We start from the raw sequence: 18,190 nt of genomic DNA, 5'->3' as shown, positions 1-18,190 counted from the left end.
CTACAGCACACAGCAGCTGTGGAGGGAGCATTGCGCTACAGCATAGAGCGCCGCTGGGGAGGGAGCATTGGGCTACAGCACACAGAGCGCCGCTGGTGAGGGAGCATTGCGCTACAGCACACAGAGCGCCGCTGGTGAGGGAGCATTGTGCTGTAGCACACAGCACAGCTGGGGACGGAACATTGCGCTACCGCACACAGAGCACAGCTGGGGACGGAACATTGCGCTACAGCACACAGAACGCAGCTGGGGAGGGAGCATGGCACTACAGCACACAGAGCGCAGCTGGGGAGGGAGCATGGCGCTACAGCACACAGAGCGCAGCTGGGGAGGGAGCATTGCTCTACAGCACACAGCAGCTGTGGAGGGAGCATTGCGCTACAGCACACAGAGCGCCGCTGGTGAGGGAGCATTGCGCTATAGCACACAGCACCGCAGGGGACGGAATATTGCGCTACCGCACACAGAGCGCTGCTGGGGAGGTAACATTGCGCTACAGCACACAGAACGCCGCTGGGGAGGGAACGTGCTGCAGCACACAGAGCGCCGCTGGTGAGGGAGCAGCGTCCTAGAGCGCAGCTGGTGAGGGAGCGCCACTTCGTAGGGTACACAGCACTCAACTAATTCTGCAGGCCATTAATGGGAATCCGTACTCAGGCTTTTGCAACTTAATCTGAGAGCAGCATGTTGTAGAGGCAGAGACCCTGATTCCAGTGATGTCACTTAATGGACTGTTTGCTGTAGATTTGATAATATCCCTCTCACAGAACAGTGACTTTATTACTAGAGGACTAATAAACTTGCCATTTAGTCCTCCACATTCATGAGCCCTGTATAACCCTGTCCCCACCACCAGTGGGTAGATTTCTGTGTACACTGTGCATAGGCAAAAGCTGTCACAGTGGTCTGGGTGGGGCTATACAGAGCTCAGCATTCAGGAAACTGCCGCAGATAAAATTGAGCTTTTTATCACAACTGCTGTAAGCAGACCAGTAAGGGTATGTGCACACGCTGCTTATTTTGCTGCGGATCCGCAGCAGTTTCCCATGAGTTTACATTACAACGTAAACCTATGGGAAACAGAGAACGCTGTGCCCATGCTGCGGAAAAAACGGCATGGAAACGCAGCGGTTTACATTCCGCAGCATGTCCCTTCTTTCTGCGGATTCCGCAGCGGTTTTACACCTGCTCCAGTAGAAAACCACAGGTGGAAAACTTCAGTAAAAACCGTGGTAAATCCGCAATAAATCTGCAGCAAAAACGCAGCGTTTTTGCCCTGCAGATTTATCAATTCTGCTGCGGAATGTACGGATGCTAGCTGGGGGTGTACGGATGCTAGCTAGGTGGGGAAAACACGCACACTCGCATGGTGTACGGGTGCTAGGTGGGGAAAACACGCACACTCGCATGGTGTACGGATGCTAGCTGGGGAAAACACGCACACTCGCATGGTGTACGGGTGCTAGGTGGGGAAAACACGCACACTCGCATGGTGTACGGGTGCTAGGTGGGTAAAACACGCACACTCGCATGATGTACGGATGCTAGGTGAGGAAAAGATGCGCACTCGCATGGTGTACGGGTGCTAGATGAGGAAAAGATGCGCACTCGCATGGTGTACGTGTGCTAGGTGGGGAAAACACGCACACTCGCATGGTGTACGGGTGCTAGGTGAGGAAAACACGCACACTCGAATGATGTACGGATGCTAGGTGAGGAAAAGATGCGCACTCGCATGGTGTACGTGTGCTAGGTGGGGAAAACACGCACACTCGCATGGTGTACGGATGCTAGCTGGGGAAAACACGCACACTCGCATGATGTACGGATGCTAGCTGGGGAAAACATGCACACTCGCATGGTGTACGGATGCTAGCTGGGGAAAACACGCACACTCGCATGGTGTACGGATGCTAGCTGGGGAAAACACGCACACTCGCATGGTGTACGTGTGCTAGGTGGGGAAAACACGCACACTCGCATGGTGTACGGGTGCTAGGTGAGGAAAATTGCATGATGTTCTCCAACTTTTCTGCCTGAGAATCTCGGCTACTATATATACGCAGATGTGAGCATAACCTTAGAGGTGTTGGCGACAAAAAATTATGTAAGAAGCTAGGTATTGAGTATCTGAAGGTATAATGGAGTTACTTTAGGGACGTTAACACATTAACACATGTATTGTCAACTAAAATAAGTTTTCTCTGTAGGATTATAACATTTTCTGCGGGTTAGCTCCTACCGCCTCTATGTATCACCGTACATAATATAATGAGCTTGTCTAATTACGAGACCTGTAACTTCTACGTCTCTTCTAAACCGGTTTATGACTACATGAGAATTCAGCATTGATACGGTTTTAAGTCTGAGTAATCATTCCTGCCGATTCTGCAGCGGCGACCTGAGCTGCGGGGGATTGCTTAGTAATGGCTTGTTAAATATTGTATGCCACCATCCTGCCTCCCCACCTATCAACTGCTAGCTCCCTGTAAACTTCCAGGAACCTTCAGAACAGCTGATATTCAGATACAGACATTATTCAAGAGAGTAGTAGCTGTTCTGCAGTACTTTGCAGCAGCCACTACACATTGAATGAAATCCTGGGTTCACACTAGCAGATTTCATGGCCCATATACGGACCATAATGCCCATAATGGTCAGTCCGGGCGTCTGTATACGCATCATGAAATAAGCTTAGAATGCTAAATAGAAGTGTCGGAGACCGCTGATGAGTGATAGGAGTCCCCTCCCTTTCCTGCCAATCATGAGATGACACCATCTCTGTATAGACATCTGCGGAGTCTTCACCACAGAGGAGGGAGCTCTGCTCCATACACAGTAACACAATCCATTGTACTGGATTCCACGTCATTGACATGGTGGGACGTAGAAGTGGGCATGACGGCTCAGATACAGACATTACACGTTTACTTACCAAGTATTGCACAGGGTGGAACTAGCTTCAGGTGCAGGAAAGATGTCTCAACTCGTTTCCTTCACTTCCTGTCATGGTGTTACAGCAGAATTTGGACACTAGTCACTCAGCGTGAACGGACAGGCAGCTCAGCAGGATTGCTGGTATTGCACAGCTTCTTCCTGCGTTTCCAGGCATACGTTGCATAATTGAGGTTTTCTCCACAACTGTATAGGAAATGCATTTGTTTACGCCTCAGACGCTTATGCATATAATCATGTTCTTCAAGGGATTGTCCTCAAGTTCATTAATGGGTAAAATTGCAAAGTGATTGTAAAAACAAGCAACTGTGCAATTTACTTATTAAAATCCTCTCTGTTCTCAAAAATGGAGGAATTTTCTAATTCTATAATTTACTGCTAGTTACCAGACACCTCAAAATGACCAGTGTCCTAGACAGGGAGCGTACACTTTAAAGGTCCACTCCTAAGGCTGGCCTCATTGCTCCAGCCAGTTTGTGTCTCGGCACTACTTCCGTGTTACTGATGCAAAGGCGCATACGAGAATACTCATCCTCGCGAGCACGCCACTGGTCTGAAGGGCAAATCCTCAGGAGTGCTCCGTCCCTTCTAAAGAGGGAGGTGGAGGAGCAGTGTGCTACTGAAGACAGATAATGAGCACCCCTCTTCAATAATGCCCGATGTTTGTTCCTATGGGAGAGAAACTGCTGCCAACGATGTCTGTCAGTGTCTAATTCCCCACTTTTTATTGAGGTGAACATGCATGTGTAGATCTGGGTGGTATGAAGAATAGCTGCTTAATGGTTGGTCAGTGAAAAATTTCTGTAATTGGTGTACAGTATAGGTTGTTAAACATGTGATGACTGTAATCCTGGCGGAGCACAACTCCCGGGCCCGTACATGTAGACTGATGGCCACCTGTGTGCACTCTCTCAGTATCCAAGGTCTATGGGACAAGTGAAAATGGCTGAACAATGGTTATACAGTAGGTACAGCTCAAGGATCTGCTCACGAGTACCCAGGACTTATTAAACGGGCAGTATGCTACAGTGGATGGCATGTCTGCACACACATTGCAGTTGCCCCCTGGGGAATCTCATTGTTTTGTTATTGGGTAAATTTTATAACCCCCCCCAGTTTTACAGTACCAGCAAAAGCTATGAGATTTCAGAAACACACACATTGTTTTTTTTTTTTTCCTGACTGATTTGGAAAACTGCTGCGCTTTTGCAGACTGCAGCATGTCAGCGTTTTTTGCAGTTTTTAGACAGCAGTGAATTCTTAGGCCATGTGCACATGTTGCGGTTTTTGCTGCAGATCCGCAGCGTTTTTGACGCTTTGACGTTTTCCATGCGGTGTACAGTACAGTGTTAACCTATGGAAAACAAAAAAACGCTGTGCACATGCTGCGGAAAAAAACGCGCGGAAACGCTGCGGTTTATTTTCTGCAGCATGTCAATTCTTTGTGCGGAATCCGCAACGGTTTGACACCTGCTCCATATTAAAAACCGCAGGTGTAAAACCGCAGTAGAATCCGCAGGATTCGCAAAAACCGTGGAAAATCCGCTGTAAAACCGCGATAAATCCGCAAGAAAAACGCAGTGTTTTTGCCCTGCGGATTTATCAAAATCAGTGCGGAAAAATCTGCAGACCAGTCCGCAGCGTGTGCACATAGCCTTAATGTGAGAGTTGCATACCCCCTTGGTGTCCCTGGGGCACATTCATAAGGTAACTATTCTCCTGCATTGTTTACCAGTGTCTTAACCCCTTAATGACCGAGCCAATGTTTACAATTCCGACCAGTGTCCCTTTATGTGGTTATAGCTCTGGAACACTTCAACGTATCAAACTGATTCTGAGATTGTTTTTTTCGTGACATATTGTACTTCAGGATAGTGGTAAAATTTGTTTGATAAGCATTTATTTGTGAAAAAAAACCAAACTGAAATCTGTCATATTTAGAAAATTTCACAATTTTCAATCTTTTAATCCTTATGCTTTTAAATCAGACTTATGTCACACAAAATAGGTAATAAATAACATTTCCCACATGCCTACATCAGCACAATTTTTGAAGCATCATTTTTTTTTTGTTAGGAAGTTATAAGGGTTAAAAGTTGACCAGCGATTTCTTATTTTTACGACAAAATTTACAAAACCAATTTTTTAGGGACCACCTCACATAAAATAACTTTGAGGGGCCTATATGAGAGAAAATACCCAAAAGTCACACCATTCTAAAAACTTCACCCCCTCAAGGTGCTTAAAACCACATTCAAGAAGTAAGTTAACCCTTTGGCTATGTGCACATGTCCGGAATTGCCATGGAAATTTCCGTGGCAATTCCGCAACTGTGCCGCGGGTAAAACGCATGCGGAATTGGCATGCATATTCCCTCTAAACACTAGTGTTTCTCTGTCGCCCATGACGGCACCACGGAGAGAGGGGATCACCAAGGACAGGAAACCTACAGATAAAAAGGCGGTACCACTCTCCTGCATCAGTTGGTTTCCTGTCCTTGATGGGAGACCTACAGACTTACCAGAAAGAAGATCGACGTGGGATTCCGGGGCCAATCAGTCCGACTCAGGCAGCTGGGGTCCCTCTGCCTCGGCTGGTGTGGTTACCCGAGGCACCACCGCTGGGGCTAGTAGGCCTTTAGGGTGTGTGGGGGAGGTGACATGGAGTTCGAAAAGACGGACACAGAGCATCCCCAACCGGTATTTATGGGTCCTGGAGGTGGTAAGTGATCTTCGTGAATGTCAGAGGCAGTAAGATTATTATTTGTCTCTCTTATAGGGGAAGAAAAGCTTAGGAAAAACTAAGCATAAAATCTGTGCCCTTTGTAGAGAAGATCTCCCATCTACCTGGGAGAAAAGACTATGTAATACATGCATACAGCAAACAGTATCTGAGAGCCTTCCTGGGTTCGCAGCCGATTTAAAAACCCTGATCAAGGATCAGGTCGAAGACACCTTTAGATCCCTTAAAAAAGGAAAAAAACGGAGAAAGACCAGACACAGGTCCCCGTCTCCGGCATCAGACACAGACAGTGATAGCTCAGTCTCAGTTCCCTCTGATTCCTCTTCTTCATCATCATCCTCTTCTTCCTCGGCGGGGCACAGTTGTTTTCCCATAGAAGACACTGATGGCCTCATAAAAGCAGTGAGGAGCACTATGGGGCTGGTAGACTCTCACCCCAAAAGATCGGTTCAGGACATTATGTTTGGGGGTCTAGAACAGAGAAAGAAGAGGGCCTTTCCGCTCAATGATGCGATCTCGTCACTAATTAAAAAAGAGTGGAAAAAACCCATAAAAAAATCACTGTTAACTCCGAAAAGAAAGTACCCCTTCGAGGACGAATCCTGCTCCTTCTGGGATAGAGCCCCTAAACTAGATGTCGCCATAGCTAAGGCATCAAAAAAATTTGCTCTCCCTTTTGAAGACATCGGGGTCCTGAAAGACCCTATGGACAAGAAGGCGGACGCCTTTCTCAAAAGCTCCTGGGAGGCAGCGGGAGGAGGTCTAAAGCCGGCAGTAGCAGCCGCATGTACATCCCGCTCCCTGATGATCTGGTTGGATCAACTAGAGGGCCAGCTCAAAGGAAATCATCCCGGGACTCAATCCTCAATACCTTGTAATGAAAGGGGCTGCGGCATTCCTGGCCGATGCTTCGGCCGATTCCATCAGATTAGCTGCCAGATCAGCAGTCTTCTCGAACTCAGCTAGGCGCGCGCTCTGGCTTAAATGCTGGCCGGGCGATCTGCAAACAAAAACAAAATTATGTACCATCCCCTGCGAAGGAGAATTTCTGTTCGGCTCCACCCTAGACGACATCCTGGAAAAAGCAGGGGATAAAAAGAAATCTTTTCCCTCTCTGAGTTTCCCCTCCTATAGGAAGCCCTTTCGGAGCAAGAGGGTTTTTCCGTAAAAAACCGGGGAGAGGCCAAGGGAGATGGGAAGATAAGAAAAACAAAAACAAGGGATTCATTTTTAACAAAAATCCCAACGATAACAAAAAGCCTCCCCAATGAATGTTGGCCCCAGGTGGGGGGAGATTGACACTCTTTCTCTCGGCCTGGGAGAGGATTACCTCCAGTCACTGGATTCTGAGCATAATAGAATCAGGGCTGAAATTGACATTTCAAAAATACCCTCGTCCCTCCTTTACGATGACATCTCCAAGGTCTTCAGCGGAAGAACAACTGGCATTGGAGAACGAAGTCATCGGGCTAGTAGGAAAAGGCGTACTCCTGGAAGTTCCCCCTCAAGAAAGAGGGCAAGGGTATTATTCTCCTCTGTTCCTGAGGAAAAAAACAGACGGGTCCTACAGGACGATCATAAACTTGAAAGCCCTAAACAGTTGTCTAGAGATTCAAGCATTCAAGATGGAAACAATAAAGTCATCTATAAAAATGCTGTTTCCTCAATGCTTCATGGTAGTCCTGGACCTGAAGGACGCGTATTACCATGTCCCCATACACAAAGATCACCAAAAGTTTCTCAGACTGGCAGTTTACATCGGGGGGTGGTACGCCACTTTCAATTCTCGGCTCTACCCTTTGGTCTAGCCATAGCCCCGAGAATTTTCACAAAACTGATTGCGGAGGTAATGGCTCATCTCAGGGAACAAAACACCCTGATTGTGCCTTATCTAGACGACTTTTTGGTGATAGGCTCCTCCCCCCAACATTGCGAAAATCAGCTGACAACAGTAATGCACTCTTTAAGGGAGTTCGGCTGGCTAATAAACTTACAAAAGTCCAGTCTGTTGCCTTCCCAGGTCCAGGAGTATCTAGGACTCACCCTAGACTCCATAAAAATGGAATGTCGGCTCCCGGGGAACAAAAAACAAAAAATTCAGGGTCTAGCATCAAAAATGCAATCTCTTCCCTCCATAACCCTCCGCCAGGCAATGTCCCTCTTAGGCTCTATGACTTCATGCATCCCCGCAGTCCAGTGGGCTCAGTTCCATTCAAGAGACCTCCAGTGGCAAATCCTATCAGAACAGGTCTCTCTAGGGGGGCATTTAGAAGGGCGGTTAACATTATCTCCTCGCACAAGTCACTCACTAGTCTGGTGGACATCGCAGGAAAATCTTTCCCGGGGAGTCCCGTGGGTGTTCCCAGTTTCAAAGGTCCTAACCACGGACGCAAGTCCCAAGGGGTGGGGTGCTCATCTCGACGATCTAGTAGCCCAGGGCCCTTGGTCATCAACACTAAAAAACAAATCCTCCAATATGAAGGAACTTTTAGCAGTCAAGTTTGCCCTGCGGGAATTCTCGGGTCCTCTCCACTCTCACCATGTCAGGGTGATGTCGGACAACCGGGTGGTGGTATCATACCTAAATCATCAGGGGGGTACTCGTTCCCAGAGTCTGATGGAGGTGACCAAGTCAATCCTACAAATAGCCGAGACCAACCTCCTTTCCCTAACAAGCCTGCATATAAAGGGGGTCGACAATGTCAAAGCAGACTTTCTCAGTCGCTCCAGCCTAAAACAGGGGGAATGGGAGCTAAATCAGGCAGTATTTACCCAGATCACAAAAAGATGGGGTGTTCCCAAAATAGACCTCTTCGCAAACTACCTGAACAAAAAAGTGGACTCCTTTTGCTCCATAGCTCCCCTGGGGAACCCAGTAGTAGTAGATGCATTCCTGATCCCTTGGCATCATCAGCTGGCTTATGCTTTTCCTCCTCTCTCTCTGATTCCGGCAGTGCTGAGGAAAATTCGGGAGGACAGGGCTCTTGTAATATTGATAGCCCCGTTCTGGCCGAAGAGGCCTTGGTTCTCCTGGATGAGGAAAATGTCAATATCCGACCCATGGGTGTTACCAGACCTCCCAAACCTTCTATCTCAAGGCCCGGTCCATCATCCGCATGTCAAGAGCTTGCACTTGACAGCTTGGCTTTTGAGAGGAAGCTATTAGAAGGCAGAGGATTCTCTCCGGGGCTAATTTCAACTCTCCGGGGCTAATTTCAACTCTACTTCAAAGTAGAAAACCAGTCACAACAAAGCAATATGGTAAAATATGGAAAAAATTCCTTTCATCATCAGGGGCGAAAATAGGGGAAGAAATCCCCCTTAAATCCATATTAGAATTTTTGCAAAATGGGTTGGAGATTGGTCTAGCCACGAGCACCCTAAAAGTTCATGTCGCAGCTTTAGGAGCCCTATTCAATTTCGATTTAGCCTCAAATAGGTGGGTCTCTAGGTTTATCAGGGCAGCCGGGAGATCTAGACCTCTTCCAGTAAGGGTTACCCCCCAATGGGATTTAAATTTGGTCCTTAAAGCACTGACTAAATCTCCTTTTGAACCATTAGATGAAATCTCATTGAAAAACCTATCTCTCAAAACCTCCCTGCTGGTCGCCCTCACATCCGCCCGCAGGGTTAGTGACATACAGGCACTTTCAGCTAACCCCCCTTACACTCAGTTCTTAGAGGATAGGGTCATTTTAAAGATAGACCCAGCATACCTCCCGAAAGTGGCTTCCAGATTTCACAGATCTCAGGAGATATCTCTCCCCTCCTTCTGTCCCCACCCTAAAAATAGGGAGGAACAAATATTACATACATTAGATGTCAGAAGATGCCTCCTGCAATACTTAGAAGCCACCAGGGAGAGTAGGGAGGATGCTTCTCTGTTTGTGTGTTTCCAGGGTCCCCGAAAGGGGAAAAAAGCCTCCAAAGCCACACTAGCGAGATGGATCTCGGAAGCTATCAGCCTGTCATACTCGGCAAATGGACTGTCCACTCCAGGGGAAGTCAAGGCTCACTCTACAAGAGCAGTAGCAGCCTCTTGGGCGGAGAAGGCCGGAGCTTCTATAGACCAGATATGTAGAGCTGCTACTTGGTCATCACCTTCCACATTCTATAGGCACTATAGATTGGACCTTATCTCCTCTTCGGACCTTACCTTCGGTAAAAGGGTTCTAGAGGCAGTGGTCCCTCCCTGAATGTACAATCTATTCAAATCTCTCCGTGGTGCCGTCATGGGCGACAGAGAAAAATATAGTTCTTACCGATAACGGTATTTCTCTGAGCCCATGACGGCACCCGTACATTCCCTCCCTTCACTTATGGGTGTACACATCAACACAGTGTCATAGATTATTTGATTTTAGGCACGCGGTATCTTAATTATACTAAGTAATGTTAAAACTAACTAACTTTTGTAGTCTCCCATCGTTCTCTATGTAAACAACTGATGCAGGAGAGTGGTACCGCCTTTTTATCTGTAGGTTTCCTGTCCTTGGTGGGCGGATCCCCTCTCTCCGTGGTGCCGTCATGGGCTCAGAGAAATACCGTTATCGGTAAGAACTATATTTTTTACAAGCATAATTAGCTTGCAGAATGCTAGCGTTTTCCAAGCAATCTGTAGCATCGCTTGGAAAACTGATTGACAGGTTGGTCACACATGTCAAACATAGTGTTTGACAAGTGTGACCAACTTTTTACTAATGATGCTGCCTATACAGCATCAATAATAAAAAGATCTAATGTTAAAAATAATAACAAAAAATTATAAATCGTGATATTCTCACCTTCCGGCGTCCCTCGCAGCATTCCCGCTCCTCGCGATGCTCCCGTTCCCAATAATGCCTAGCGGCAATGACCTCAGATGACGTAGCGGTCTCGCGAGACCAGACGTCATCACAGGTCATTGCCGCAAGCATCACTGGGAAGGGAAGCATCGCAAGGAGCGGGAAGGCTGCCGGGGACGCCGGAAGGTAAGAATATCACGATTTATTATTTTAATTCTTTTTTTTTTTTTTTTTTTTAAACAATTATATGGTTCCCAGGGCCTGGAGGAGAGTCTCCTGTGCTCCACCCTGGGTACCAACCGCACATGATCCGCTTACTTCCTGCATGGTGGGCATAGCCACATGCGGGAAGTAAGTGGATCAATGCATTCCCTTGTGTGCGGAATCCCTGCGGTTCCGCACAAAGAATGAACATGCTGTGTTTTTTTCCGGAATGCAACTCCGCCGCGGAAAAAAACGCCACATGTGCACAAAAATTGCAGATTGCATTCTAATAGGATGCTTAATGTATGTGTTTTTTATTGCGGTTTTATAGCGAAAAACCGTGAAAAAAAATGCAAAAAATCCTGAAAGTGTGCACATAGCCTTCAGGTGCTTCACAAGAACTGAAGCATTGTGCAAGGAAAAAATAAACGATTAACTTTATAAACAAACCATTGATTTTAGACCCAAACTTTTTTATTTTCACAAGGGTAACAGGTGCAAACAGACCCCAAAATGTATTGTGCAATTTCTCATGAATATGCCATTACCATATTTGTGGGGGAAATCTACTGTTTGGGCACACGGCAAGGCTCGGAAGGAGCACCATTTGACTTTTTGAATGTAAAATTTGCTGTAATAATTAGCAGACGCCATGTCGTGTTTGGAGACCCCCTGATTTGCTTTAACAGTGGAAACCTCACACACATGACCCCATTTTGGAAACCACACCCCTCAAGGATTTTATCCAGGAGTATAATGAGCATGTTGAACCCACAGGTACGACACAGAATTTGATAACATCTGGTTGTCATATTGAATATGTCGTCATTAGTGTTGAGCGAAAGTTCTCGCTACTCTGGTTTGCATCGGGTTTATAACAAATATCGCTGGTGCTCAAGTTTTAGTTTTTTCTTTTTTCTTTTTTAAACTTTTTGAAAAAGCACCAATTCTAACTCCAACGCTAGCAAAACTCTAACCACAGCCGTAGCCATAACCCCAACCCTAACCATATGCCCAACTGCAAAGAATGGAAAAAAAAAACATTGATTTTAATTTTTATCTAACTAGGGGGGAAAGGGGGATTTGATTTGCATTTTTTTTTATTTTGATCACTGTGCTAGTCCATCACAGTGATCAAAAGGAACCAATAGGAAAAATTTCCTATTGTTGACAGGTACTGGCTGGCAGACTTTTTTTTTTTTTGGGGGGGGGGAATGGCAGAGGTACTGGGGGGATATTGGGAGGTATCATGTCAGAAAAGTGAGAAATCATTGAAACAGCAGGCATTTTTTTTTTCTGTGATCTCCGTTATTCACTGAATAACGGCAATCACGTGATCGGACACCAGTAAATCCATCCCTGATCATGTTCTCCAGGGTTTCGGCTACCCCCGGTAGCAAAGACCCCGGAGATTTTTTTGACTGGGGTGCCACAGTTTTTAATGTGTATCGGTGGTCATTAAGGGGTTTAACATATTAATGGTTGGGTGATTATTTTATTTTGCACCTTGGTTTGCTCATTTGTTTGCACTAGCTAAGTTCTCCCTGTGTGAGATTTCCGTAGTGTCACACCTTGGAGCAATATTTGCACACACCCTGTTTACTGTTTTTATATATATACTATATGCTATACAGTACAGACCAAAAGTTTTGACACAACTTCTCATTTAAAGATTTTTACGTATTTTCATGACTATGGAAATTGTACATTCACATTGAAGGCATCAAAACTATGAATTAACACATGTGGAATTATATACTTAACAAAAAAGTGTGAAACAACTGAAATTATGTCTTATATTCTAGGTTCTTCAAAGTAGCCACCTTTTGCTTTGATGACTGCTTTGCACACTCTTGGCATTCTCTTGATGAGCTTCAAGAGGTAGTCACCGGGAATGGTCTTCTAACAATCTTGAAGGCTTTCCCTGAGATGCTTAGCACTTGTTGTCCCTTTTGCCTTCACTCTGCGGTCCAGCTCACCCCAAACCATCTCGATTGGGTTCAGGTCTGGTGACTGTGGAGGCCAGGGCCTCCCACTTCTCTTTCCACTCTTGTTAGAGCCTGTTAGTGCTCTCCTCTGAAGGGAGTAGTACACACCGTTGTAGGAAAGCTTCAGTTTCTTGGCAATTTCTTGCATGGAATAGTCTTCATTTCTAAGAACAAGAATAGACTGTCGAGTTTCCCATGAAAGTTCTTTTTTTTTTTTTTTTTTTTTTTTTTTTAATGGACAAATGCTCCAGATTCTCAACTAGCTCAAAGGAAGGTCAGGTTTATAGCTTCTCTAATCAGCCAAACTGTTTTCAGCTGTGCTAACATAATTGCGCTAAGGTTTTCAATGGTATTCTAACCAACCATTAGCCTTCTTACACAGTTAGCAAACACAAAGTACCATAAGAACACTGGAGTGATGGTTGTTGAAGTGGGCCTCTATATACCTGAATACTTGAAGATTACAAACCAGACGTCTGCAGCTAGACTTTACCACATTAACAATGTATAGAGTGTATTTCTGAATCATTTAATGTTAGCTTCATTGGAAAAAACTGTGCTTTTCTTTCAAAAATAAGGAAATTTCTAAGTGACACTAAACTTTTGAACAGTAGTGTACATGATACTGGAGCTTGTCCCCGGTGTGTGGTTCAAACCAGACGGCTTGGATATTAGAAATAATGCTATAGTATCATGATTCCAAACCATCTGGTAGCAGACAGACCAGAGCCAGTGAAACAAATATGGTTTACTAAGCATATATCTAAGCGCTCATTATAGGCATACAGACAGGCATATTTACCAGAGCTCCAGCCTGCAACAGTCGACCCCCTTAACGCATGTTTCGGCATTTCTTCCTCAGAAGGGGTGCATCAGAAATGCTGACGCAAGAGAAATGCTGCCTATGACCCAAAGAACACCTTCCTACTATTAAGCACGGAGTTGGAAACATGTTTTGGGGGTGTTTCTCTGCTAAGGGCACAGGACTAATTCACCGCATCAATGGGAGAATGGATGGAGCCATGTACCGTAAAATCCTGAGTGACAACCTCCTTCCCTCCGCCAGGATATTAAAAATGGGCAGTGGCTGGGTCTTCCAGCAAGACAATGACCAAAACATGCAGCCAAGGCAACAAATGAGTGGGTCAAAAAGAAACACATTAAGGTCATGGAGTGTCCTAGCCAGTCTCCAGACCTTAATCCCATAGAAAACGTGGGTTGCTCTACAGTTTTGGTAAGCAGCAAAGATAAGGCAGACAGCTGTGAGCTGTTACCAGGCTGGGAAGATCTCTTGTTATTGGGCCTGTCCCAGCCTAAAAATACTAGCCTGCATCTGCCCCAGAAGTTGCTCTTCACATTATATGTGCCAATTCTGGTGCTTTTCCCTTTTCTTCCTGATTGCCCTGGTGTGCCAATCGGCGTAACAGTGCTGAAGGTTGATGTCAGCTGTGAATTGTCCAAAAACACAGCTGACCTCAAACCCTGGTGTTTGTAATGGAGAGGTGTCTTATCAGACACCCTAATTACTAACCCAGTAAGTAAAAAGAAAAAAAAATACATACAATCTTTAAATAAACATTCCCTTACACTTTCCCTGGTTCACCATTTTATTAACAAGAAAAAGTTCCCACCCAGGTGTGACGTAGTCCATGGAATCCAATGTAGTCCAGAGCACAGACGAGCAGGAACTTCTGAAGAGCAGTGATGTTACTGATGTCACACCACTCCGTACAGGCGCTGGGTTTTGCTGCACTCCTCGACTCAGTGACTGTTTAGAGCAGTAACGTTACTGATGTTCAGAGACGCCAGGTCTTGCAGATAGCGATAGGCTGAAAATGGCTGCTGCTAAAGCCTATGGGGCCTCAGAATCAGCCTCCATAGGCTTTGAACGACTGATTTGGAGGACGTCGTGGGAGGCGCTCGACTATGTTGGGCCTGCATGAGAACTTTTTTTTTTTTTAACTTACTGTACTAGTAATGAAGCTGTCTGATAGATGCCTCTCATTAAGAACACCATGGCTTTTATGTCAGCTGTGGCTTTGGACAATTCGCAGCTGACATCAACCCCAAGCCCCATTACCCCTATTGCCAATGCACCAGGGCAATCAGAAAGGGCTAAGGCAAAGCTCCAGAATTGAAGCATCTCATGTGATTTACCACTTCGGTGGCAGCTGCGGGTTGATAATTTTAAGTTGGGAAGGGCCCGATAAAAAGGGACCTTCCCAGCCTAGTATTGGCTGTCTGCTTTACCTTATTTAATCATTAAAAGTTATCCAATAAGCTCCACAGGGTGCAATTTTGTAATATGTTGGGAAGTTGTGCAGTTAGGTCTGCCTGAATGTCTTTGTCTATATAATAATATTATTATTATTATTATTATTATTATCTACTGTATATCTGCTATCTATATAGCATTAATTTCTGTCCACAAACGCTGGAAAAACATGAATGAAAAAACGCATGCAAAAATAGGAGTTTTTGCCCCAGTGTTTTTCCTGCCAAGAAATGTAGAAATTTCTACATCCAAATACTCAGTGCGTGCACATATCCTAAAAGAAAAAATATAGTTCTGTGGTTAGTACTGTAAATAAGGGATATTATTAACCCCTTCACCCCCGGAGCTGTGTTCGTTTTTCGCTCCCCTCCTTCCCAGAACCATAACTTTTTTATTTTTCTGTAAATATGACCATGTGAGGGCTTATTTTTTGCGGGACGAGATGTACTTTTGAACGATACCATTGGTTTTACCATGCCGTGTAACAGAAAACGGGAAAAAAATTCCAAGTGTGATGAAATTGCAAAAAAAGTGCAATCTCACACTGGTTTTTTGTTTGGCTTTTTTGCTAGGTTCACCAAATGCTAAAACTAACCTGCCATTATGATTCTCCAGGTCATTACGAGTTCATAGACACCTAACATGTCTAGGTTATTTTTTTATCTAAGTGGTGGAAAAAATTCCAAAGTTTGCAAAAAAAAAAAAAAAAAAATTGCGTGATTTTCCGATACCCGTAGCGTCTCCAATTTTCGTGATCTGGTGTCAGGTGAGGGCTTATTTGTTGCGTTTTTGTGGCATTTTTAATGATACCATTTTGGTGTAGATACGTTCTTCTGATCGCCCGTTATTGCATTTTAATGCAATGTCGCGGCGACCAAAAAAACGTAATTCTGGCGTTTTGATTATTTTTCTAGCTACGCCATTTAGCGGTCAGGTTAATCCTTTGTTTTTATTGATAGATCGGGCGATTCTGAACGCGGCGATACCAAATATGTGTAGGTTTGATTTTTTTTAATTGTTTTATTTTGATTGGGGCGAAAGGGGGGTGATTTAAACTTTTATATATTTTTGATTTTTTTATATATTTTTAAACACTTTTTTTTTTTTAAATTTTGGCATGCTTCAATAGCCTCCATAGGAGGCTAGAAGCATGCACAACTCGATCGGCTCTGCTACATAGAGGTGATCACCTCTATGTAGCAGAAATCCAGGTGTACTCTGAACGCCAACCACAGGGTGGCGCTCAAAGCAATCGGCCATCAACAACCATAGAGGTCTCAAGGAGACCTCTGGTTGTTATGGCAATGCACCGCTGACCCCCGATCATGTGATGGGGGTCAGCGGTGCGAGCACTTCTGGCCACGCGGCTGGGAGCGCTAGTTAAATGCCGCTGTCAGCGCTTGACGGCGGCATTTAACTAGTTAATGGGCGCGGGCGGATCGCGATTCCACTCGTGCTCATTGCGCGCACATGTCAGCTGTACAAAACAGCTGACATTTCGCGGCTTTAAGGTGGGCTCACCGCCGGAGCCCACCTTAAAGCAGGGGATCTGCCAGCTGACGTACTATTCCGTCAGCTGGCAGAAAGGGGTTAAAGGAGTTGTCTGCTACTGGACTACCACTGCCTTAATCCATTCAGGCCCCCTGTATATTCTCGGATCCTGCAGCAGTGCCATTCCAGCAATGCTCCTATTCCTGGCTGCGGCCACTGCAGCGGTCCCGAGACAAAGCAATCTGTCATATCCCTCTGCGGCACGTACATTGTTGTACTACGTATACATTGTTTTTATTTTCTGTGGGGCACTGAATTGATTAAGCAGGGGTTGACCAGGACAGTTAAATCCCTTTCAATTACTGTTGTTGAAGCAAATGCCAGTCCTTAGCTGAGCAGGATCATTTTAGGGAATATTTGTGCAATTCTTATTGGTAAGAACAGAATAAAATTGTCGAATAGTAAAAAGAAAATGCTGGAGCAATAGTTTCACAGCCTCTTGTATGGAAAACCACTCATTTACAAGTAGTAAGAAGCCCTGACTTATCTGCTACTGGTATATCCCCTTAGGTCGTTGTCGTCTATTTGCTATACAGCTGGTCCACGTGCCATTTAATTAAAACTTGCAAAAGGTTTCCTTGATTGAATGATTACTTATTGAATGTTTCTATTTTGTTTTCTTTTTGCAGGGCAAGTGAAAGTGTTCCGGGCGCTGTACACATTTGAACCTAGAACGGTATGCACCATCTGCATTCTCATCGCTGCTCTTCTCCTTCTTTATGAAATGATTAGGATTAGCATTGTAAGAGTTCAGTTGCTTAAGATGGGCCACAGGTCAGAGGAGTGATGGCATCTTAAGTGTTAATATAGAACAAGAACAGATTGTGGCTTCCTCAGTCACAAAACCACCATGTCAGGGTGATGGGAAAGAATGAATGTATACTGGTCTAACAAATACGATATTTCTCAGAATAGATTTTACTGGGCAGCAGCAACTAGATAATTTCATCTCCAGTTTCCAGGTGTATTAGGATTGAGCTTAGATGTGTTGTCTGTTCTATTTTCAGCCTGATGAACTATACTTTGATGAAGGGGATATTCTTTACATTTCAGATATGGTAAGTGTGTCATTCACCCACAATCTCCGCCTGACTCATTTCCTAGATTTATACAGTTGAGTAAGAAAATACATGCATATACAATGTATGTATGTGGGGGTGGGGAATATATATACCATATGTGGGTGGAGAAAACTTATATACCGTATGTGGGGATATACATAATATACTACATCTGGAGGAAAACACTAAAATACCACATCCTAGATATCTCTGAAATATTCCAGTTGCAAATTTTTATTCATTGATTAGTGGAATGTGTTCATAACAATAAAACATAATTATCAATGTCAATCAAAATGAATATTCCATGGAGGCCTGGATTTGGAATGATACTCAAAATCAAAGTGGAAAATCAAATTACAGGCTGATGCAACTTCAGTGGAAATGCCTCATGACAAGCAAAAGATGCTCAGCAGTGTGTGTAGCCTCCACGTTCCTGTATGACCTCCCTACTGTACAACGCCTGGGCATGCTCCTGATGAGGCGGTGGAAGGTCTTCTGAGGGATCTCCTCCCAGACCTGGACTACAGCATCCACCAACTCCTGGACAGTCTGTGGTGCAACGTGACATTGGTGGATGGAGCAAGACATGATGTCCCAGATGTGCTCAATCGGATTCAGGTCTGGGGA

General features: G+C 45.0%; 1 protein-coding gene across 1 annotated transcript in view; it reads left to right on the top strand.

Annotated features, from left to right (window-relative positions):
* Positions 1 to 18,190, top strand: part of OSTF1 (osteoclast stimulating factor 1) — a 68,784-nt gene that overhangs the window by 8,561 nt on the left and 42,033 nt on the right. The window contains exons 2-3 of the mRNA XM_077249029.1: positions 17,129 to 17,175; positions 17,507 to 17,557. Of these exons, the coding sequence (XP_077105144.1) occupies positions 17,129 to 17,175; positions 17,507 to 17,557 (98 nt within the window). The remainder of the gene's footprint in view (positions 1 to 17,128; positions 17,176 to 17,506; positions 17,558 to 18,190) is intronic.

Source organism: Ranitomeya variabilis, chromosome 1, assembly GCF_051348905.1.
Source record: "Ranitomeya variabilis isolate aRanVar5 chromosome 1, aRanVar5.hap1, whole genome shotgun sequence".
Classification (NCBI taxonomy): Eukaryota; Metazoa; Chordata; class Amphibia; order Anura; family Dendrobatidae; genus Ranitomeya; species Ranitomeya variabilis.
The sequence above is the reverse complement of the archived record's forward strand: the minus strand, read 5'-3'. Positions and strand labels throughout refer to the sequence as shown.